Source organism: Dreissena polymorpha, chromosome 14 (genome assembly GCF_020536995.1).
Source record: "Dreissena polymorpha isolate Duluth1 chromosome 14, UMN_Dpol_1.0, whole genome shotgun sequence".
In the NCBI taxonomy this organism is placed as follows: domain Eukaryota; kingdom Metazoa; phylum Mollusca; class Bivalvia; order Myida; family Dreissenidae; genus Dreissena; species Dreissena polymorpha.
Genome location: NC_068368.1, coordinates 70,795,254 through 70,820,574, shown reverse-complemented (window position 1 = coordinate 70,820,574; position 25,321 = coordinate 70,795,254). Strand labels below are relative to the sequence as shown.

The 25,321-nt window shown below is 35.9% G+C and overlaps 1 protein-coding gene across 1 annotated transcript; it reads left to right on the top strand.

Moving 5' to 3' along the window:
• Nucleotides 1-1,624: 1,624 nt before the first annotated feature.
• On the top strand, nucleotides 1,625-25,238 carry LOC127858950 (ubiquitin-protein ligase E3A-like). The gene is made up of 11 exons (XM_052396319.1): nucleotides 1,625-1,821; nucleotides 6,197-6,241; nucleotides 6,997-7,376; nucleotides 7,868-9,087; nucleotides 11,677-11,821; nucleotides 13,679-13,884; nucleotides 14,901-15,068; nucleotides 17,619-17,774; nucleotides 19,508-19,581; nucleotides 21,346-21,489; nucleotides 22,846-25,238. Exons 1-11 carry the CDS (start codon nucleotides 1,772-1,774, stop codon nucleotides 22,964-22,966), a joined length of 2,709 nt encoding a protein of 902 aa, XP_052252279.1. The 5' UTR covers nucleotides 1,625-1,771; the 3' UTR covers nucleotides 22,967-25,238.
• The last annotated feature ends 83 nt before the right edge of the window (nucleotides 25,239-25,321 follow it).

The window sequence follows — 25,321 nt, the reverse complement described above, 5'->3', positions numbered from 1 at the left end:
ATTGTTGTTGTTTAAAATATTGAACAGAAAAGACTTACGGACAAATTGCACTTTGAACAATATTACGGGGTTGTATTTCACACTCGTAAACTGGTAAAAATTGAAGGTTTTATTATTATCATGCTCTTGTTTTATTCAAAGTAATAGATTATAAAACATGTTACTCACCTCGGACCGTCCTTTCAGTTCGTCACGCTACAGGGGGGGGGGGGGGGGGGGGTATGAAAGTAGGTGTGACAGTTTGTGACAGCAGAGACGTAGATAACGTCTCTGGTGACTGTGAGGAGGGGGTCAAGCCAGGCGTGACGTTACACACAATTAAAAAAAATAATATGTCTAATTTATTTGTTTAAGAAGATTTTAACAGCTTTAAAAATAAGTTTTTAAAAGTTTGGGACACATTTGAATTAGATTTATGTAAAAAAAAACAACGTGAAAATGCGTATCTCCTGAATGTATTATTCACGATTCCTCTCGCTCGGAGAGCTAGTTTGCTGCTATTGTGAAGCCTTAGTTTATGTAGCCTTGCTTTCGTCATACGAGGAGTATTATTATTTCTATGTTATCTGTTGCATAATTATGTCAATGAGTTAGAAATTTTGAATTTAATTTTTACATATAATATTAAATACTACAATAGACAATTTCGAGGATTCATTTAATCATTATTATTATCAAGTTTCGGTTATCTACTTCGTATCCTTTGTGAAAAGATTGCATGATCGGGAGGTTATCTTAAACATGATCTCACTAACTGTAAATTAAAAAGCAGCAGATAAATTATATGTATTCTATATTAGTCCAGTATAACTCTTTCAATTTGTTTCGAATTCTATCTAGATTGAGTTACTGCTTCAATCAATTTTTGTGACAAATGTTTACCATAAACTATCCTACTTATTTAGTCATTTTAATAATGTGATTTCTAATACCGTTTGATAGTGACGTGTGTTTTAGAGTAAATTTTCATAAGGTGTTAATTTAAAAAAATCGAAAATGTGACGCACTGTAGGTGGGCGGTCCGAGATGTGTGACAGTTTGTGACAGGGGGAGGGGTGTTACAAAAAATCAAAGAAAGCGTGACGTACTTTATGGACAGCCCCTCTGTACACAAATATCTTGTTTAAAAATGTCCTATGTCCATAGTCTGATATAGATATTATATACTGTTTTCTCTATATAAAGAAAGTGCTTTTATCAGCAAATGGTTTACCAATCTTTTCTGAAAATAGAGCTCAATGGGTCATTGTCGACCTGAAATGGCCCAAAAGTCAACCGGGGTGACTAGAAGCCGATTTATGTCGCCTTGGGGTGACTTCAAACCGTTTTTGTCAACCGGGGTTGTAAGTTAGAGTAAGAGTATCTTTGCTTGATGTATTAATTCCATACATTATTTTATTAGAATTTCGAACGGTTGGATTTGAACGGATTGTATTATACTATATTCTGTATTGTTGTTCTTTCACTGTATTTGTTTCATGTACGTATGTATTGATTAATGTAAAGGTGTAACATAATGTTTTCATTAATTAATATAATAAACAATAAGAGAACATTACTGGCCTTTGACGGCTTTGTTACAAACACGCTTACACGTTTAAGAGCGCCATTAAAAATTCCAACACTCCGCATGTTACTGCTGCTATAAATTTAGTGGAACGTAACCATTCATCTACTTCCTTAAAATGTTTCCAATATAATTTTCTGGATTTTCATTCTTTCGCTTTTGTTGAATTGTCACATAGAACTAAAGTGTTTATAAAACTTTCTTATGAATAACACAGATAAAACATTCAGTGAGAGCGGAAAAGAAGCCGCTAGGTAAATCTTTTATTTTGTTTGAAATAAAATGGGTGGGGAAATGAAGAAGTGGAACCAAACAATAGTCCTTCTTGAATGCTCTGAGCTTTTATGAGTACATACGTACAGCTCACAGTTCTTCTTGATAAAACTAAATTTCATGTAAAAACTTTATGTCTCACGTATGTCTATAAAATCAAGTTCGGCTAGATTGCACTTAATACCGGTACGCATTTGTTTACCACTATCAACAAAGTGGGGGTTCCCAATACTAAGGAAATATATAGGATAAAAAGAATTAGTAGGTGTTGCAGGTTAGGGTTAGGGTACGCTTTTCCGTTATTTTTTACGTAGGGGAAATCCGGGAATGTTCAGACATACGTATAAGTACGGACGCTGCCGGGAATTAATATTTTTAAACGAATATATGCGTACATGTATTTGAAGCAGACTCGGACCAATTGCAGCATTTTCCCCTGCATTTGCACTTCCAAGTATCAATGACATTATTACAAAAATGATGTGTATCCACATGCGCAAAGATCCATCCTTGTACTTTCTTTGAGTCACATACGAACATTCAAGCATCACACTTTGTAACGATCGTGAATCTGCTTTCAATAGATGGTATACCTGTGACTGTAATATTGTTTAAAACGCGCGAAACTATTATTGAATGTTGTTTTATATGAAAAAAATTAATATTTCAAAGTTTTAAAAGGGAGGCAATATATAATTATCCAAATAAAATCGTCCGAGTTTACCCTACTGCAATACAGCAAAGTAGTTAAAACACGGACATACTATATCGGACTAATTTTATTCCACAGCTAAATGCATCAAAATAATATTCAATTAGCCTCATTATATAACATAATGCATCTCTAATTGAAGCAATGTTAATTATCATTGAAAGGGCATTTGAAGAAAACATCATAATTGGCCTTCCCCCCGCATTGCATACATTATCTTCAACCACTTGACCGCACCGTATTTGGTCCGCTCAAACGTGCATACAGCGATGCATGTTCAGCATTTTTAACGGAGAACCCATTACATCAGGTAACGAAGTATACCTTCCCCAGTCTATTTTCACGAGCATGGAACAACGCTGTGACATATGTAAATATACAGAATGGCTTTCAAGCATGAGGCATTGTACCATTCAACACAAAGGCATTCAACCCAAGAAGACTTACAGAGTTGCCTGTAATGTTGATCCGAATACGTGTTCTGTCAATGAGTCGCTACTAGGTTACAAAGCCTCTCTTGCTACATCCACTGACCAAGCAGTTCTTGCTTCAATTCCCGTCTCTTCTTTTAATGATGCTGAAGCGTCAGGATTGATCACCAGCCCAAGTTTTGAGTCTGTGGTTGACATGAGCTTTGATAGCGCATCTCCTCTACTCGATATCGCAGATCCACAACAACTTCTAGATCTGAAGTCATGCAGCGGACTTTCAGAGGAGGAGGAGGAGGTGAAGAAGACCTTACAGTGCTCAGCACCATTAATGCCCTGTTTCTACCGCCCATAACCACCGAAAGACCAGTCGGCCAGTCTTTACATGAAATTTGCATTTATGTAAGTCACAAGCTTTTGACTAGTGCAGACGTGCTACAGAAGCGTTTGAAGTTGGAAAAGAAACTTAGCAAAAGTGCCAAGTCTAAACCAAAGAAACAAATCTTGAGCGGAAAAAAGTAAGTGACGTAGGACCTAGCCTACAAAATATAATAGGCAAGCGTAAATAGACTGTTAAAACATCATCTCGTTACAACCCATTTCTCTTGAAAATTAAGTCGATAGAAATGTTTAATCAGCAAATAACAAATTTAAACAGATATAATAAAAAATAGATATAATACAATAACCAAGCTTCATAATCTATTTTTTTAAACAATTAATTGTCTGTATTTTCCCTATCAAAAATTTGATGTCGGTATTTTCACCCTGCCGTGTCCGTATTTATCCTATGCCGTCCGAATTATACCGATTTTCACTGATGTTAAAAACCGTGTTGTTTCTCGTTTTTAGACGAGAGCACATATCAATGTTGACAATAATATCCGAGGAAAAGGTTTTGCAAATGCATTCTTAAAAGACTGGCACCCGGTGTATTGGTAGCCCACTCATCACAACCTGTTGAGTAACGGGTTGAAGAAATTGTATTTTCCCGGATTTCCCCTACCGGTAAAGTGCAATTGCCCCTCGAGTTCAATCAACCTTATACATCACAACAAACAATACCTGTCATCATCAATATCAATTAGCGAGTCATTTGTGGAGAAATACTCATAACACAAACTTAACACAAAAACCATAATCAAACCAAAAACCAAAGTTTTTGAATTGACGATTCATTCTGTCTTACAGAGGTTCCGGAGAAAGCTGGTGTATAATGATTGGTTGATAAGACACCAGATCTATCTTGCGGAGAATTCCGGAGATAATCATTAGCGTATTTTCAAATTCCAAATACTTGTTTTTTTCCATAATATCATTATTATTCAAGCACACCATATCATGTAAGTTGTTTATATTTGCTCATTTATGATATATATGATATCATGGAGCTGCACATTTTGAGTGGTGAAAGGTCAAGGTCATCCTTCAAGGTCAAAGGTCATATATATGGGGACATAGTGTTTCACAAACACATTGCTTGTTTTATGTCAGAAAATAGTTTATGTTGCTAATATTACCAATTAAAGTGCCGCCTGGATACGGGGCGGTACGTTTCTATGAAAAATCTCGTTAGCAGTTGCAACTCCCTGTGACCTGGAGGGTCAATACCTGGGAGTTGGATAATACAAACAACTAAACAAAACAAATGAAATGTCGTCTTTTAGGGGACATTCTATGTTTTTCCCGTTTAGGACTTGGCTTGGCAGGGTGTGGGTATGAGCCAGCTTGCACATCACAAAAATGTCAATACATGACCAAAAAAACAGAGGTTTTTTTAGAAAAGAATTGGCTGAGGCTACACAGAATTAAGTGAACTTTTGTGTCCACACAATTTTACAATAAGTGCAGCATGTATTATCAACTAAAATAAGTGTTCAAATTTCACAAGTTTATGAGATCTTTCTAGGGAAAGTCAACATTTGTTTAAAGCTTTTCTGTGACTATTAACACATTAATCACCACATTCCTTGCTGTATAACTTAACAGATATCCTCTGATTCCCATGTATCTATTAATGAAACAAATAAAATAATTTCTGAATTAATGCAAATAATTCAGCAATAAATTATTGACCTTTAAAGATTCATTTAATACCTGTTATATCCATGCCAAAATTGTTTATTTACGGCGTAAACCACGCAAAGCCTACAGTTCCATACACACCCGCAAATTACATCCACTATGTGCGGTGTTTTCCTTTTATTGAGACATCACATTTAAAAAGCGAAAGAGATCAATTGCAATAGTCATTTGGCCAACTAAACTTCGAAAATTCGATTCACTGAAGATATTTATACAAATTGAAACAGTAATTTAAATTTTTTATAACATTTTCTATGTACAATTTATCAAGTTTCTGTCTTATCTGTCAACCTTCATTTGAGCAACATTGGCACATGAAAGTGCTAAAGAATTGCAAAAACACAAACATTCTCAATTTGTTATAAAAAAATCGGCATATATGTTACTATTAAAAGATATGATAAAATTAGCGTCCAATCAGACGGGGTATACCTACTGAACATGTGTATATCATGTCACCTATTTTCACCATTTACGTGCACCGATTGTACCATGAAACATTTTCTTAGAATAGGACGGAAAAAAAAGAATTCCCTTTAAAATAAATCAAATACACGAAAGTGTTGTGTTTACACTAGCGCAGTCCTCTGCCTCACTTTGCAATTTATGTGTTTATGAAGTTTAATGAAGTGGGGAAAAAATGAATGGAATAGGGATAAATTTGGATTATTTCGGTTGACGTAAGATTTTGAAATGCAATTAAACTTGTTTTTTTCTCATTTTAGTCGTGTCTGCATTTATTTTCAAGCTAGTGATGTTAGTGAAACAAAATACTCAGAGCGCATGCATGTGACGTCATCACAAGAGCTGTGTTCTTAATGTAAACATAGGGATCTAAATTAGGCTATGCTCAATATTAGGGAATTTCAAATAGTTGAGAGCAACTGAGCTAACTCAGTAACTGGTGTTCAGTCATTAAGGGTTTTAGTAAATTCCAAACTTTGGACTCCCCTTTACATGAGCTGCCAAAATGATGTTCAAAGAGAATAATGCTAATGTTCAAATTGTATTTGCAAGATGGCATGACTGTTTCAAAAAAAAAAATTGAAATACAATGAAACACATGTCTAACTAATTGAGTGTGTATTGATTTTGAGTTATGTTCTAATTAAAATGTATGTTAATTTTCAGTGCCAACTATTCTGTTCAAGCTGAAGCACCACCTGCACCAGACATGTAAGTATTGTCTAAAAGAGAAAGAGTGCTTATTAGCTATTTTTATTCACCAGACATTTAAGTGTTGTAACAATGAGTACAGGTGTTTATTAGCTATGGCGATGCACCAGACATGTAAGTGTCATCACAAAGGTGCTTATTAGCTATAGTGATGCACTAGGCATGCAAGTGTTGTAACAAATAGGGCAGGAACTTATTATCTATAGTCATGCAGCAGACATAAATAAGTTGTCATAAATAGTGTGTTATTGGTGGTTATTAGCTGTTGACAAACTAAAAACATATTGAAATACCTTTTTTTGGAAGTGCTGTATGTGTTCTTGTTTTTTAACATTTTTATGCCCCCGAAGGAGGGCATATAGTGATCAGACCGTCCGTCTGTCTGTCTTTTCGTCACACTTTGCATTTAAGTTTCGAAAAATGCTCATAACTTCTATGTCGCTTCAGATAGCAACTTGATGTTTGGCATGCATGTGTATCTCATGGAGCTGCACATTTTGAGTGATGAAAGGTCAAGGTCATCCTTCAATGTCGAAGGTCAAATATATGGCTTCAAAGCGGCGCAGAAGGGGGCATTGTGTTTCTGACAAACACATCTCTTGTTTTACATTTGCTATTGTCATCTTGTAATACAACTTTAATGTATCCCAGTATATTTATTTAACATGTAGAATTTGCAGTAGACTAGGGGTGCGTTGATTTTATAAAGTACAATGAAAAAATTAATAAATGTTTTTTTAATTACCATACCATAGGAAACGTTCAGCAGCAAAGCAGTTGATAGAGGTGTATTATTCCCAGCTTACAGACGGTTGTGGAAATGATCACTGTAGCAACGTTCATTGTGCCTCCTCACCTTACTTTGAACTCAGGGGGAAAGATTGTAATGCTCTTGCCGTGAAATCAATTGATCTCTACAAAGACAAGGCACAGCTTTGTGAACAAAACAAGAACAAGATTCCACGTAATGACGAACTTGTGGTTCCCGGTCCTTCTTCCCAGAAGAAGCCAGAGACTAGTGTGGTTCCAAAGACGTTATCGCTGACAGATGGTGTTGTACAAGAACATGCTACTGCTTCCACTTCAAATTCACCCCTTGGCGCATTTCCAAAATCAAAAACAGCAATAGCGACAGGTATTAGATGGGTTCATGAGTCAATGGGTTTAGATCACCAACAGTTTACTTGTGTTCACTTTACAGTAGAACCGAAATGACTTGATTTTTCCATTGTCTTATTAGTTTTAATTCTTTATCATTAATAAAAATACTAACTGGTGAAAGTTTAGTAATTTATTGTCCCTACCAGTTTCAACGGAGGGGACTTATGGTTTGCGCTCTGTGCATCTGTCTGTCTGTCAAACTTTTCTGGATCCTGCGATAATTTTTAAAGTGCTTCATATTTTTCATGAAACTCGAAACATGGATAGATGGCCATATGGACATTATGCATGTCATTTCATTTTGTTCCTACGTCAAAAATTCTGGTTGCTATGGCAACAAATATAATAATCTGACAATGTTGGAGCTGGTAGGGGACATATATTGCTTGGCAATAGTCTTGATACAGAACTTTGGTTATAACAAACTAATGTTCGCTTTAATCAACTGGTATTTTTATATTGCAGTGACAAAAGAAACAGTATTTTTGAACAAGGAAAAATTAGACTCCATTCTGGATGAATGTAAGGAGATGCATTCTTGGTCATCACTGGTCAAAACGATTGGTCTTGTGTTTTCCAACCCAGATACTCTGCTCCAAAGTTTTCAGTGCAAAGAGCGGGATGATCAAATGGAAGTAGAACACAATGAGTTTATTGATATACGAAAAACAAAAGCGCAGACTTCGACTCAAGGAACTAAGATAAATGTTGATTTAGATTCCCTAAGAGAGGCATATAGCTCACTGGTTGGCATTCCAGATCTGCCATTCCAGAATGCACTCATTAACGCCATAGTGTCTTTGTCAAAAGCCATTGTGTTAGATTTAAGGTATAACAAACCAATAGAGAAGTGTCCGAATTACCTGAACATCTTTGTGATCATTATGGAGATCCCACTTCTACATAGCCCCGAGTTTATTGACTCCGCCTACCCTGAGTTCTGTAAAGCCCTCGGTCGGGTACCGCTTGCAGGGCAAAGTGAACTAGCTAAGTACTGGTCAAAGTTTAGTGCAGAAAGACTTCAGGAAATGGTGCAGTCATTACAACAATTGATCACTGTGAAGTTGTGTGACGCGGATGAATCCCGATGGTCAAACGGAGCTCATTTGAATGATGATGAAATCATCACTGGCCCAGTTCGTGTCATGAAAATTCTTTATTATGCAAGTTTATATGGTGGCGTCAGAGATTCAATTGAAATGCTAAAAACAGAGCAAAAGATAGTTGAATCTGAAAATGAACTTCAATCAGAATTGTTTGCTGGTGCTGGTGCTGTTGGCATGGACAGAGAAATCAAAGAGATCAGGCAAGCCAATGAAGACCCTCTAGGAAAAGAATTGGGAGTGCGGGCTGCAGACTGCAGAAAACCTCTTGTGCCCTTTGAAGATTTTGTAAATGAACTACTGAATGAGAAAATCAGTGTAGAGACAGACTATAAGTATAAGCTTGAGAGTGAAGGCGAAGACTTAGCGCATACGGCGCAAGTAAAGTTCTCCTTCGCTAACCATAGTTTCATACTGAACATGCCCTCCAAACAGATGAGCCTGTACCTGGACAGTCGTGTCCAGATGTACAAGGAAAGGCGGTCATCGGTCATTCAGACGCTCATTCATGGATGGGCCATGATGCCGTTTCTACGGTTACGAGTGTCCAGGAACTCCTTAATCAATGATGCGCTGGTTGCTGTGAGTATTATTTAGTGTTTCTTTGACATTAGTATGTTTAAAAAAAGTGAACCTTTCTATGATTTTCAATGGACTTAAATGTTTACTTGTGCTGCACTTGCTGGCTTGTGCTTATTTTGATCATTGTATTATTTGATTAAATAGAATTTAATGTAAACTCCATAGACAGTGTTTGCAGTGCTCCAGCTATGATTTGAAAAGGGCAGGGGGAGCTATTTCGTCTGAAGGGCTTTTTCAACGCGCAGAATTTTGTCAGTCGTATCTGGAATGCTCCTTATTGCATATTAATTTTTATGTTAATAAGTTATACATAATTGTTTAAATGGATGAAAGTGTTCCGTATTATTACGGAATTCCGTATTTTTTGGCTTCTCAGAGGTCGTTTTCGTGAATCATGTAAATCCGATGAGATTTTGTTGGGGTGGGGTAGGCCATGTGTCTAGCAATGCCGACAAACAAAATAAACAAAATACGCTCGATTCCAGACGTGATAAATTGGTTTCCCACTGTTCTGTTAACCCATATCTAATTATAGATTTGACGCGGCCATTGCTTCTCTATTAGTCTATCCCCCTGGGCGTATTGCTCTGCCGATAATTTACGATTCCTTTGTCTATGAAATGGTTTACCGCACAGAATAACTCCAAAAAAGCCTTTTGATTGGTTTACGTAAATTGGTCAACCAATGGAAATCAAATTCAATGTAAAAGCGACAATTTTTAGCCAAAATAAATGCAACATTTTGCACATAGAGACCCCCATAACCATACCTTTTCTTAAAGGCCATTCTAAGCGGAATCGATTTATGCAATTTTATTAAAAAGATATGTCATGTACAATGCAAGAAAGAACTTGACACAAATTAAAATCGACTGTTTTTGCAACTTTTTTTTCGGCCGTTTCTTAGTGCAGGTTTTTTTTCCCACTTTTTGGGAAGATAGCCCATGGCTTTGGAATTGGGAATTTTATCGGCATTTTCATGAAATTGGGAAAATAAATTCATTCGCCTTTTTTTCCACATGAAAAGTCCACTGATTAGGGAAATACTAAATTTGATATAACTCTTTGTAATCATTCAAATTAAAAGAACAAAATCATATAATACTTTGTTAGATGTAATTGAATTGAAATTGAGATAAAATACGCATTAGACTTCTTTATAAAAAAAAAAAAAATTTTTTTTTTTTTTTTGAAATTGGGAATTTTTTTCCACATTTTGGGAAAAAAGTATACTTTTAGGGATTGGGAACATAGCCAAATTTCGGCTATAAAATCGGGCCAAAAAAAACCCTGTAGTGGAATGTAACCTTTTTCAGTGCAAGGCTTTACTAAAGTCTCCAAGTTTCTCATATTACAGGGATTCAGTCGTGAACACATATTTATGCCCTACCATTATCTCCGAAAGATAAAACCCGAAAAATACTTTAAAGTGTAAAACATGCCTTCGAGTCTACTATGATATTTTTTGAGAGAGTACAGCCCTACATGAAACGATACGATTATTTAGTATATTGTAACCATAACTTTACTTCCGAAACCAAAAAAACACGATTAGATCATGTATTTGCTTCCGGGGTTTGACACAAAAGAACTTGAGAGTGATGTGAAAAACAAGTGGCGATGGGAATGGCTCCATGAAAGAGACTCTCGTGGAGAGAAAGGGGGAGATTGGTTTAACAAACTAACAAAAAATCATTCCGGGTAGCGCATATGATATTGTGATATCTGTTTCAAAATGATCAAGTACCAATCAAATGGGAAAAAGGCGTTAAAGTCTCACGCCGAGGACGTTACGCATGTGAAAAATTACCGGACATGTAAATCAAATCATTAGTAAATAACTAGATAAAATATAAAAACAAATTACTTAAAAATACAAGACAGAAAATGTATAATGCTATAACATGTTCATTGATCTATATTATACTGTAAATATTTGTATATAGTTGACAAAGTTTAGTGTTATCTTAAAGATTTTGCCTATCACATTTGATCTACATGAAATGTTAAAGAAATAGATTGTGATATATTCTAGCCAAACTAACTGTTATTTCTGTTTTTAATCACTTAAAAATACAGGTGTCTTTAAGCTTAGGACAAGTGATTTCTTTGTTTCAAATAAGCTAAAATGCAGGAGCCCCCAGGCCCCCGGATTTTATTTTCAATATTTTGGGAATTTCCTACTTTCACCCATGTTGTTAGAATATATTATCTCCATTATTATTTAACCATGCAAATAAAATGTCTACAATGAGGAATATATTTATTACAATTAAGAGATTTATCACTTATAGTATGTCAACAACAACAAATTAATGTTTTCCTGTCCTTTTTAATAATAAATGGCAGGGCAGGCATCAGAAGGGCAGGGTGGGGCTTCAAAAGGGCAGGGCGAGGCGCCCTTCCATTTAAGCCTTGCTGGAGTAATGTTGTCTGTAATATCATTTATTGGCAAACTTTTTCAAAAGCATGTTCAGACTACTGAAATTATGGCCAAATTCTGCTAGGACAAGAAAACATGCCAAAACCCTCTTAAAATAAGTGTACAGTGGCCTGGTGTCATAAACCAGATGAATGTTTCTATTCCAGTTGGAGATGATAGCCATGGAGAACCCGGCTGACCTCCGCAAGCAGCTGTATGTGGAGTTTGAGGGGGAGCAGGGGGTGGATGAGGGAGGGGTGTCAAAGGAGTTCTTCCAGCTCATTGTTGACGAAATCTTCAATGTGGACTTTGGTAAGACCTTGGCATTGGCTAAGTCTAAGAGATACACTGCCTATAAGTAAGTAGGAATGTCACCTGAGACCAAATAATACCTTCCGAACAAACATTCAAATATTCTAATGATCTCTTAAACACACTTCTAAATGAAAATTCCTATGAAGGTATATCTTATTGAGGTGATAAGCTGTGCTTAAAAGCATAACTCTTGCTTTCCTATTACTAGTATATTAGAGCTATTTCCCCATTGTTAATATTTGTACTTGAATGTTTATATAATGGGACATGTAATGCGAACACCTTTGGCAGATTGTTAGTTGGGAGACACTTTTATTATTTTCCCTAGTACTCCTACAGTTTTAATTAACCAGGTTTTCCGAAGGAAAAAACTGGTTATTAGATTGGCGAATGCGGGCGGGCTGGCGGGCGGGCGGAACAAGCTTGTCCGGGCCATAACTATGTCGTTCATTGTCAGATTTTAAAATCATTTGGCACATTTGTTCACCATCATTGGACGGTGTGTCGCGCGAAATAATTACGTCAATATCTCCAAGGTCAAGGTCACACTTTGAGTTCAAAGGTCTAAAATGGCCATAAATATGCTTGTCCTGGCCATAACTATGTCATTCATTGTGAGATTTTAAAATCATTTGGCACATTTGTTCACCATCATGGGACGGTGTGTCGCACGAAAGAATCACGTCAATATCTCCAATGTCAAGGTCGCCACGACTAAAAATAGATTTAAAAAAAAAAAAAATTCAAAGGGGGTTAATTTTGTTTGTTCATTTCAAAAGTTCAGTTTCAGTTTTCTCCCTTTATCAGATTTTTTTTCACAATGAAAACCTGGTTTTGTGACAATTTTGTTCCTTGTTGAGTCTTAACCTAACATTCGCAAATATTGGTTGACATAAAATGGAGGCCAATTTTGATAACCAATTAATTTGCACGAGGCACAGAGCATTTGAAGTTAATTTGTTATACATAAACATCATTTTAACAAAGCTACACAATTTCAAAATTTAATATTATGATGTTGAAAAATATAACATTCAAATCCAACATTTAGATTCTAATATTGGTTCTGTTACAATTTTAAGGGGGTAAGTTCATAACTTCTCAACACAGAATATGTACTCTACATTTTATTTACACACTACAAGAATAAATATATACACCAATAATGTTTATTTGTTAACTGTCTTCACAATCTAGGTAAAATCCATTCTCTCTCAAACTGCCACCAACTCTCCCCATACTACTTGTATCTTTATATCTCTACATTCAATTCTACTCTCTCCCTCAGCTTCTCACTGAACCTGGCTTTTTATACAAATCTGCCCACCCTCCCATATTTGGATGTGTGGATTGTCACTCATAGGACCAAACATTTAATTGATTTTTATTATTACAACTGTTGAAGTATCTGCCAAGCAGACTCTGCAGAGCAACAGAACAGACCAGTCTATATTATGAAATGATGACCACATGGTATCCTGTTCTGATAACAAATGTCTACCATGCCCCGATGGCATCAAACAAAGCAGTCTAAATTTAGTTCATATACTAAAAATGACAACAGTTCACAACCAAAGAATTCAATAATTTTAAAGTTTATCAAGTATATCTCTCCAATTTAACTCTTAGCTTTCAGACTTTTTAAGGAAAGGTATAATAATTTGAGTTGCCTTTCATTGATGTATTGAATTATATGAAAATATTATGATGTAGTATGTAAATGGATCTGTGTGAGCTGACATCTTAGCAAAATATTTATTTGCTGAACATTTAACATTTCTGCAGTTAAATATTGTTTTTGATACCCTGTGCTTCATTGCAAACTTATAATACCAATTATACAAACTTGTATAGGGATGTTCACCTACAACACTGACACACACACATTCTGGTTCAACTCGATGTCCTTCGAAAATGACGGCCAGTTCACTCTGATTGGCATCGTGTTGGGTTTGGCTATTTACAACAGCACCATTGTGGACGTACACTTCCCGCCAGTCGTTTACCGCAAACTGGCTGGAAAACTGGGAACCTTCGCTGATATGAAGGATGTTGATCCGGTAATTTTATACTTAAATGTAGTAAGCTGCCTGATAACCTTGATAAGCCTGCCTATTAGTCTTTTGTTCAGCAGCATGAACATATCAGTTTATATTGTATGTCTTACAATATTTAAAAAAATCAATACCTTTAAACCATTTAAGTTTAAGAATTAAGGTGAGATTAAATGTATGTAAGAATATTTTTCTAAACAGAAAATTAAATAAGGGGTTCTACGAGACACCATTGTACCTCACTTAATGAAGAACCTTGCTGTGGACGAAGCTCAAAAATTAAGAATGGGGGCCTTCACAAACTTGGATGATTTTTAGACTTAAATGTACGCCCTGTTATTTACTTGTAACAAACTATAAATTATTATTGTCCCCTACCGGTGAAACCGGAGGTGACTTATGGTTTGCACTCCGTCTGTCAGTCTGTCGGTAAGTCCGTCACACTTTTCTGGATCCTGCAACAACTTTAAAAGTTCTTAATATTTTTTCATGACACTTGAAACATGGATAGATGGCAATATGGAGATTATGCACGTCATTTCATTTTGTGCCTACGTCAAAAATTCTGGTTGCTATGGCAACAAATATTTTAAAAAAAATTACTGACAATGGTGGAGTTTCACTGGTAGGGGACCATATTGCTTGGCAATCTCTTGTCTTTTATTCTGTTCTTATGGAAAAGCATTGGAGCTTAGAGGTAGATTGCGGATAATTATATAACAGAAATAATCAGCACTTTGGGAAACGGGGCTTAATGCTTGTGCTTAAAGTGTCATGCAGATTAGCCTGTGCAGTCTGCACAGACTTATCAGGGACAACATGTTCTGCATAGACCTGATTTTTGTTTAGACAAGCAGCCTTTTTAACAAAAAATTCCATAAAAGCAGATAGCATCTTCCCTGAATAGCCAGTGCAAACTGCACTGGCTAATCTGGGATGACACTTGAATCATATATGTTAAGCCCAATTTTCTCATTGCGAGGCTCACATGAATTCATCTCCAAATGTTTAAAATCCCTCAGACGCTTGCCCAGAGCCTGCATGAGATGCTGGACTATGGTGGGGAGGATTTTGAGGACGTGTTTATGCAAACATTCCTCATCAGCTACAAGGACGTTTTTGGCTCAACAATCACTCATGAGCTTAGAGAGAATGGCGACTCTATACCAGTCACGCAGGAAAACAAGAGGGTAAGTAACAACTCTATACCAGTCACTCAGCAGAATAAGACGATAAGTAACAAATCTATACCAGTCACACAACCAAATAAGTCGATAAGGAAGGGAAATAACGCTCTAGTCTCAGTCTGGGAAAACTGGGCTTAATGCATGTGCATATATTGTCCTCCCAGATAAGCCTGTCTTAATGCATGTGCATATATTGTCTTCCCAGATAAGCCTGTCTTAATGCATGTGCATATATTGTCCTCCCAGATAAGCTTGTCTTAATGCATGTGCATATATTGTCTTCCCAGATTAGCCTGTCTTAATGCATGTGCATATATTGTCCTCCCAGATTAGCCTGTCTTAATGCATGTGCATATATTGTCCTCCCAGATTAGCCTGTCTTAATGCATGTGCATATATTGTCTTCCCAGATTAGCCTGTCTTAATGAATGTGCATATATTGTCCTCCCAGATTAGCCTGTCTTAATACATGTGCATATATTGTCCTCCCAGATTAGCCTGTCTTAATGCATGTGCATATATTGTCCTCCCAGATTAGCCTGTCTTAATGCATGTGCATATATTGTCCTCCCAGATTAGCCTGTCTTAATGCATGTGCATATATTGTCCTCCCAGATTAGCCTGTCTTAATGCATGTGCATATATTGTCCTCCCAGATTAGCCTGTCTTAATGCATATGCATATATTGTCCTCCCAGATTGGCCTGTCTTAATGCATGTGCATATATTGTCCTCCCAGATTAGCCTGTCTTAATGCATATGCATATATTGTCCTCCCAGATTGGCCTGTCTTAATGCATATGCATATATTGTCCTCCCAGATTGGCCTGTCTGCATAGGCTAATTAGGAACGACACCTTCCGCTTTTATGGAATTTTTTGTTTAGAGGAAGTCTCTTCTAAACAAAAATCCAGTAAGGCCAAAAGTGTCGTCCTTAATAAGCCTGTGCAAAATTGCACAGGCTGATCTCATCTGTGAGGACACTACGTTTATGCATTTAGCCCTGTTTTACCAGAATGAGACCCACTGTATTTGTTGGTCCGTCACTTTTTTGTTCGGTTGCCTTCTTAAATGAACTTCTTCCACATTTCTCAAACATTTAGATTAAAACTTTACATATCTGATCAACATTAAATGTAGATGTGCAAAACATGTTTCATGCACATTAAAAATACACAAATTCCTCAGTTATTTTTGCTTTTGCAAAGCTGACTAATTTGTACACGGTATGAGTATTTTGTAACTTGTGTTACAAAGCAGTTATATAGTTCTTCTGTTCAGCTTATATTTAATGTTTTCCTCTTGAAAGAGGTTTTTTAATTTGTTGGGTTCTCTCATCATTAAAGATCTTACGAATTTAGATTAAGAAAGCACTTGTTTGTTAAGAATAACATGTTAACTCTAAGTATGTTGATAAAAGTAATATGTTTATCCTAAAGTATGTTAATAAATTAAAGGACATGTGAAAGATAGCAAATCCTTGTGTTTGTTATTTCATACAAAAAGAGATATGTACCTCGGTCTGGGAAAACGTGATTAAAGTCATGTACATAAAGTGTCATCCAAGATTAGTGATTAAAGTCATGTACATAAAGTGTCGTGCAAGATTAGTGATTAAAGTCATGTACATAAAGTGTCGTGCAAGATTAGTGATTAAAGTCATGTACATATAGTGTCGTGCAAGATTAGTGATTAAAGTCATGTACATAAAGTGTTGTGCAAGATTAGTGATTAAAGTCATGTACATAAAGTGTCGTGCAAGATTAGTGATTAAAGTCATATACATAAAGTGTCGTGCAAGATTAGTGATTAAAGTCATGTACATAAAGTGTCGTCCAAGATTAGTGATTAAAGTCATGTACATAAAGTGTCGTCCAAGATTAGTGATTAAAGTCATGTACATAAAGTGTCGTCCAAGATTAGTGATTAAAGTCATGTACATAAAGTGTCGTCCAAGATTAGTGATTAAAGTCATGTACATAAAGTGTCGTGCAAGATTAGTGATTAAAGTCATGTACATAAAGTGTCGTGCAAGATTAGTGATTAAAGTCATGTACATAAAGTGTCGTCCAAGATTAGTGATTAAAGTCATGTACATAAAGTATCATCCAAGACTAGCCTGTGTAGTCCTCACTGGCTAGTAGTCCTCACTGGCTAATCATGGAGGACACTTTCTGCCAAAATTTTTTGGCTAAGAAGAGACTTACTTTAAACAAAAAATGCAATAAAAGTTGAAAGTGTTGTCCCTTATTAGCCTGTTACTTACTTCACAAGCTAATCTGAGACAACACTTGCATTTAACCCTTTCAGTGCTGGAACCGACTTTTAAAGGCCTTTGCAAACAGTTTGGATTCAGATGAGATGCCACAGAGCGTGGCATCTCATCAGGATCCAAACTGTTTGCTATTCTGATAGTATTCTTTGAAAAAAAATCAATGAGAATGCTAATTTTAGAAATTCAGCAGACAACATTTTAGCAGGCGACAAATTTCCCAGCATGCAAAGGGTTAAACCCTGATGCAAGCTCATCATATAAGAAATCTCTAAATTTCAGGAGTTTGTGGACATGTATGCAGACTTCATCTTAAATAAGTCCATAGAGCGTCAGTTTAGGGCATTTAGAAGGGGCTTTGCCATGGTGACCAATGAGAGCCCTCTAAGGACATTGTTCAGACCAGACGAAGTGGAGCTGCTCATTTGTGGTAGTGAGGTGGGTACATCTTAGTTTCCTCATAAGAACATATGCAATTGCACTTCAGGAAGCAGTGTTAACATAGTAATATGATAGGTGGCTATTTTGACAATTTAAATCAACATTTTAATGTTTGAGACATAGAGTAATTGTATATAAGTATTTCTAATAATAATACACTGTAACTCCACTATATATCACGGTTCATTATATCGCGTTGTCCAATATATCGTGAATCAGCTATGGTTCCCAAAAATCTGCAGAGCATGATCACCAACTGACATGTTTTTATCTGAGAATTTGCTGGAAAAAAAAAACGATTGTAGCTATTGTTTTACCCTTTTTTTCACCCACACTATTTTCTGTATAATCCAACATTCATAAATCCAGTTTTGTCCAGATTGTTTGCTTTCATTGTACATCACTTTCACACTTGTGTACTGCTATAAACAATAACCCCACTTGCCAAACACAGGTTATATCGAGTGTCACCATTCTCTATTTAAATTGCTTTGAACTGCCAAAAACACACCTCTCCACACATGAAGGTGTATACAATTTTAACTGTAAATGTCACCGGTCATAACTAACCTATCTCAACAATCTTTGCGCGTTAGATACAGTGTTAAATACTTGCTTTTAATTTAGAGGTAGAGATCACTCAGTTTATCAAAATGCACTACTATTAAAGCCCATGCTTTCCATAAGGATGAATGACGTCATATTGTACGTGGAGTCTATTTGTGCATGCTTTGTTGAAAAATAAAACTTGGCAATGGTTTTCGGATTACAAATTCAATTATACGCATTTGAAAATACTTAAATGGAATAATGTTTTGTGTAATACCAATGTATAACATATGGATATAACATATAATTCAATAAGGTAGGTAAATAGCGTGTTTAGAGATTTCCAAACAATGTCATTGCATACATATACATGAATTAATAAACTGACAACTTATATAGCGCCGTATACCGGTACATCACAGTCGCGATCCTTGGACACCACTAACCATGATATATTGGAGTTGCAGTGTAATTAGTAATATTTAGCTTGACTATTTTATATGAAATATATATAGTGGAGCTATCCTACTCACCCCGGCGTCGGCGTTGCCGTGTCGGTTTGCATGCAAATGTTAAAGTTTGCGTACTACCCCAAATATTTTCAATGTCCCTTGACATATTGCTTTCATATTTTGCATACTTGTTAACAATCATGACCTTAACCTATAAACAAGAGCAGACAACTGTATCAAGCATTTTACAGAATTATGGCCCCTTTTATACTTAGAATATGCATATTATTAATAAATCTATAATAAAGTTTGACAAAACAACACTTACCTTCATACCACAATGCACTCCACCCAAACCATCCCCCACGCCCCCCCCCCCCCCCCCCCCCAGAACCCCCCAAACCCCCCCCCCCCCCAATTTTTTTTATTTTTTCTTCTTATTTTTGAAAGATCATCTATTAAATGATCACACACCCACATTATACCCCCCCCCCCCCCCTTTCCATGATGGCTTACATTATACTGTCAAGCACTCAAGTAGTCGAGCGCGCTGTCCTCTGACAGCTCTTGTTAGTTTTCTACTTAATTTGATATGTACTTTGTTACAAGAAAAGCTGAAGTACATGCATGCTTTATATGATGATGTTGATAGGAATAAGCCAATCAAAACAGCATGAACATTATATCTTTGTATTGTTTTTTAGTTCAAATATGTTTTCTTTTCTTCAGGACTATGACTTTGTAGCCCTTGAAAATGCCTGTGATTATGATGGTGGATTTGACAAGAACTCACAAACTATACGGTATTATTCTGTCATGTGTTGTCTGTTATATTTATTGTTATATTAATAGTTTGATGTAAAAATCCATTGTTCAAATATTGAAATCACAATATATTTTTTTAAGCTCACCTGTCACGAAGTGACATAGTGAGCTTATGTGACCGTGTGATGTCCGGCATCCATATGTGCGTGTGTGTGTGCGTGTGTTCGTCAACAATTTGTTTGTGTAGACAGTAGAGGTCACAGTTTTCATCCAATCTTTATGAAATTTGATCAGAATGTTTATCTTGATGAAATCTGGGTTGGAATTGTATTTGGGTCATCTGGGGTCAAAAACTAGATCACTAGGTCAAATAATAGAAAAACCTTGTGTAGACAATAGAGGTCACACTTTTCATCCAATCTTTATGAAATTTGATCAGAATATTTATCTTGATAAAATCTGGGTTGGGATTGTATTTGGGTCATCTGGGGTCAAAAACTAGGTCACTAGGTCAAATAATAGAAAAACCTTGTGTAGACAATAGAGGTCACAGTTTTCATCCAATCTTTATGAAATTTGGTCAGAATGTATATCTTGATGAAATCTGGGTTGGGATTGTATTTGGGTTCAAAAACTAGGTCACTAGGTCAAATAATAGAAAAACCTTTAACAGCATAATTAATTGTTTTTCACTAAGTGTATAATAATAATTTATATATCAGATTAAAGAGAATTAAATTTTCTTTATTATGGTTTTTATTTCATGAAAATCCATAAAGGATAAGTGTTATTAATCGTTGCTTAATTATTGAACAATGCGTATTATCAGTGTTTTCACACGTCCGCGGTAGAGTGCAATATGGCGGACACGGTTTGGTGATGGTGGGTATTTTCCACATGTTTTGCGGTGAGGTAAATCCTTATGAATATTTATGAAGTGAAATTAACCAATCGGAGGAGGAATTCCTCTTCATGATGATGCAACTTCCGTTAAAATCGGCTTGTAAACAATTGTGTTAGAATGGACCAAAGTCTGCTTGAATTTGTCGGAAACTTAATCGGTATGTATCAATAGAAGTTATATCGTTTAAAAGTACATACTCTAAGCTTTAATTTATTTTGATATATTTCATGACCAAATAGGTTTACGTTTACCCCAGCGCATTTTTGTTCAAAGTTCAGTGGTTACAAAAATCCCGAAATCTTCTACGGTGAATGGCCGCAATGTTGAATTTCCTTCTCTTAGCAAAAAATTAACTAAAAATTCACAGAATAAAGCCTTATTAAGCAAAAGAAAAACACTACAGTCAGAATGTTTATCTTAATAATATCTTATTTTGGATTGTATATGGGTCATCTGGGGTCAAAAATTAGGTCACCGGGCCAATTCTAGTAAAACCTTGTGTAGATTAAAGAGGTCACAGTTTTCGTCTTAATGAAATTTTGTCAGATGAATCAATGAAATCTGGCTTGGGATTGTATATGGGTCTGATAGAATTTAAGTTGATGTAGCAAGGTAAGTCAGATGAGCGATTCAGGGCCATCATGGCCCTCTTGTCATAATATTTGTTTGATGTCTTGAAATGGCCATAAGATGATAAAAAGATTGCAACAACAAACCAATTTATTACTTCTACAAAGCAATGTTTTAAAAATGCCAGCAGACTGCTTGAATGTGCTTGCCTGGTTTGGACTGACTGCTCATTTGTTGTAAACATTTATACCCTTGGATAAAATTGGAAAGGCATGGCTATACTTGTTCAAACCTCAGGTTAATTGCAATTCCTTGGATATACTTGTAGAGACTTTTGGGAGGCAGTTCACAGTTTTACAGACGCTCAGAAGCGTCAGCTGGTTCAGTTTACGACGGGCACGGACCGGGTACCAGTTGGTGGGCTCTCCAAACTCAAACTGATCATCGCACGCAATGGACCGGACTCCGACAGGTGCATTGGGGTTCTATTCAATAGATGTTATTCAGAACTTTTTATGCCCCCGGTAGGGTGGCATATAGCAGTTGAACTGTCCATCAGTCTGTCTGTCCGTCCGTCCGAAAACTTTAAAATTGGCCATAACTTTTGCAATATTGAAGATAGCAACTTGATATTTGGCATGGATGTGTATCTCATGAAGCTGCACATTTTGAGTGGTGAAAGGTCAAGGTTATCCTTCAATGTCAAAGGTCAAAACACAATCCAAGGGAAGTAATAGGCTTTTAAGGGAGATGATTTCTATACCTGCTAAATGATAAATAGTAATTTTATTTCAAAGTGGCGCTGTAGGGGGCATTGTGTTTCTGACGAACACAACTCTTGTTTTTTCTTCTTATTTACATAAAGTACATATACAAAACCTAAATATGCACAGTTTTGTATTGTCTTTCAAAGGAATGTTATCTCATATATTTTGTTATAATGAAATATTCATATGACAAAGTGAAAAGTTGCTTGTGTGGAGAGATTGGATGAGCTGAATAAAGTCCATTTAGCTCCTCTCTAAATGTAGTTAAATTCAACCCACTTAAGAACACTATGCAAGCTAAACTCCACATGTTCTTTCATAGGGTTATCAACAAATATCATTTAATATCAAAATGAAATGATGAGAAGAATCAAATGAAACTTGACACTAGATTGATTTGCAATTCTGCAATGCATCCATGAAAATTATCAATCAGGCAGCGTGACGTCAGTTTTTCTAGAGAAAAAAGTAATTAGTTACAAGTGTGCCAATAAAAAACAACAACTTCTATTCAAGCCCTTTTCAATATTTTCCATGTAGGGATTACAATGTTGTGGTAATATTGAGTACGGTACATATGATTGACATTAGTAAGATGAGCTTGAAACTACTGTGTCTGACATGGAAATGATAGGCAGATATGACACTTGCCATGCTGCTCTATCAATATCACATATAAATGATATAATAGAGTTGGTCTCTGGGAAAATCAGACTTCATGCATGTTCGTCAAGTGTTATTCTAGTTTAACTTCGGATGACAATTTCCGTCTAGACTGGAATTTTGTGTAGAAGAGACTTCCTTTTAACAAACAATTCCGTAAACTCAAGGCTCCCTCTGGCTCAAAATTTTCTTTAGCCAAATTTACCTTTGTATGGCTTAATTCTTATTTTTTTGGATATTTTATGGGTGATAATGCAGAAAAATTTCCTTATTTGTAGCCATTGGCTTATTTAGCAAATGGCAGAGTAAACCCTGAAACTCTGAAAGTGACGTCCTACATTAGACTGCATGCACATAGTTTCCCTAAATGCTGCTCAATGCCATGTTCCCCTCTGCAGGTTACCGACAGCACACACATGCTTCAATGTTCTCCTGCTGCCAGACTACCAGAACAAAGACAAGCTGAAAGAGCGACTCCTCAAGGCCATCACATACTCGAAAGGCTTCGGGCTTCTCTGAACACACTGCGTCTGTGATATATTTAACAATTAACATCATGTTTCAACAGGACAAGGCTGGAAAAAACATATATAGCTTTGCTTGTCCATTGTGCAAAATATCTGATTGCTTTCTTTGTCCTTTAATGTCAAATGTTTTATGATATCAATTATTGATAAGGGCTGAATTCACAAAGCACCTATGGGATATCTTAAGGGCAAATTTCAGATCAAATGTGTCTTGTTCTGTGATATTGGGCAAAATGCATGTGCGTAAAGTGTCGTCCCAGATTAGCCTGTGCAGTCTGCACAGGCTAATCAGGGACGACACTTTCCGCTTTAATGGTACATGTATTTTTCGTTTAAATGAAGTCCTTTTTTTACCCCAAATCTAGTTTAAGTGAAAAGTGTCGTCCCTGATTAGCCTGTGCGGACTGCACAGGCTTATCTGGGACGACACTTTACGCACATGCATTATGCCCAGTTTTCTCAGAATATGACACAAATTTTCTGTAAGAAATGTGATGTTTTTTGCTTACAAAAGGTTAAAATATTACTCACCAAAGTAATATTAACTCTTTGCTACATAAATATTATAATAACTAACAAAAGCAAATGAAGAAACTTACAGAACTTTATGAATTTAAGGAATGTCCTTTAATTTTCTGTAAGAAGCTTTGTGATTACGGGCCCAGAAGCTAAATAATGAGGGCTGCCTCTCTCTGTTTGTCTACCATTACGTGTCCATGGATTTGATATAAATTGATTGAATAATACAACCATGTGCTTTTATTTTCCACTGAAGGACAGTCCTTGATTGACATATTGCAACTTGGCAATTTATATACTGATTCCTTTAACCAGTTCAATTCCTTTGTCCTTGCATATGGCAAACTGGGCAATATATGAGTTTAATTTTGCCACCCTTGCTTTAAAAAAATTTACAGATAGAGTCACAAAACTTGTGCATTGATTTGATGTTTTTTTGTTGTTGTTTTTGTTGACGAAAGCTATTAAGTGTCTATCAAATTGTACACTATTATTTACACTATTATTTAGACATTGTTCATGTGCTATTTTCTTAATCTATTTATTTTATTGAAATGGAAATTTGGTATGTGCAAAAGAGTGATTACTTTTGCTTGATTACAGTGCAAAACGTTCTGTGGCGTCTCATCTGGATCCAAACTGTTTGCAAAAGCCTTCAAAATTCGGTTCCAGCACTGAGAGAGTTAAATGATACCACAAACCTTGTGTGACTGTAACAAATGGCATAGCTCCTGAACACACTGCGCTCGTGCAGGCTCCAGTCTGGAAACACTCTGGCCGCATATAGCAGAACATTCATGTTTGCATGATGTGGGTCAAGCGATTATTTATCTTTTCAAAAAATTTGTTTTCCTAGTTTTGCTAACTGCAGGTTTTGCTAACTGCAGTTAAAAAATTGGTCTTGATTGGATTTTTGGAAAAATATGCCATTATTATGTTTATTTCACGGAGAAGACTAGTTGGTTACGGTTTACTTCAATCATGCCAGTACGATAAACAAACTTGCTAGAGAAATAGTGCACTAGTATTAAAAACTGAGTTTGGTCATTATCCATTTCTCATCTGTAAGTTCAGTTCACAAGGGCAACATTTAAAATGTTTGCCAAGTTGAAAATGTGCGTTTTTTCCATTAAACGTATGACATGTATTTCCATTAAATGTATAAATGCTCACTTATCTTGCTTCTCATATCGTACTTTGTAAATGTTTAATTCAGTGATTTCTTATATGATGTATGTGTATTATTAATGAGGATTCACGAAGGCATGTCAGGAGCTATCCTTTCCCCTATAGTCATGTGAGGTTTGGTGGTCTCAGTAGCCCACAAGGTAGTTCCTGACTGTGCGAATGCATGGCATTCTGACAATAAATACCAGGCAAATAAACATTTTGCGTGAAATAACGAAGCATAAAGATTAAGTTCATACTAGGGTTTGTTTCTGACCAAGTTTATGGAAGTATGTGTAATAGGATAAACACATGTGAACCAATAATACAAATTTCAATCAATATTTTCTTACTTGTATTTCTATGAACTTAAAAACAAGTCATCAAACATGGAAAAAGATTTGTTTTCCGAAATTCAAATTAAACATTTTAATTAATGTACCGTTACTTGTTGAAATATTAAATATCCACTTAATGAGTGTTTGGTTTAATTCCAACTTAAGATATATTTATTAATAACATGTTACATGCCATGTTTATGTTTCCATACAGTAAAAGTAAGCTGAAGATTTGGCTGTCACATATCTTAGTAATGAATTCTTGCTAAATGAGTTTATTGGTCAATATGTTTTAAGGTATTTTGTATATTTCATTTATATTA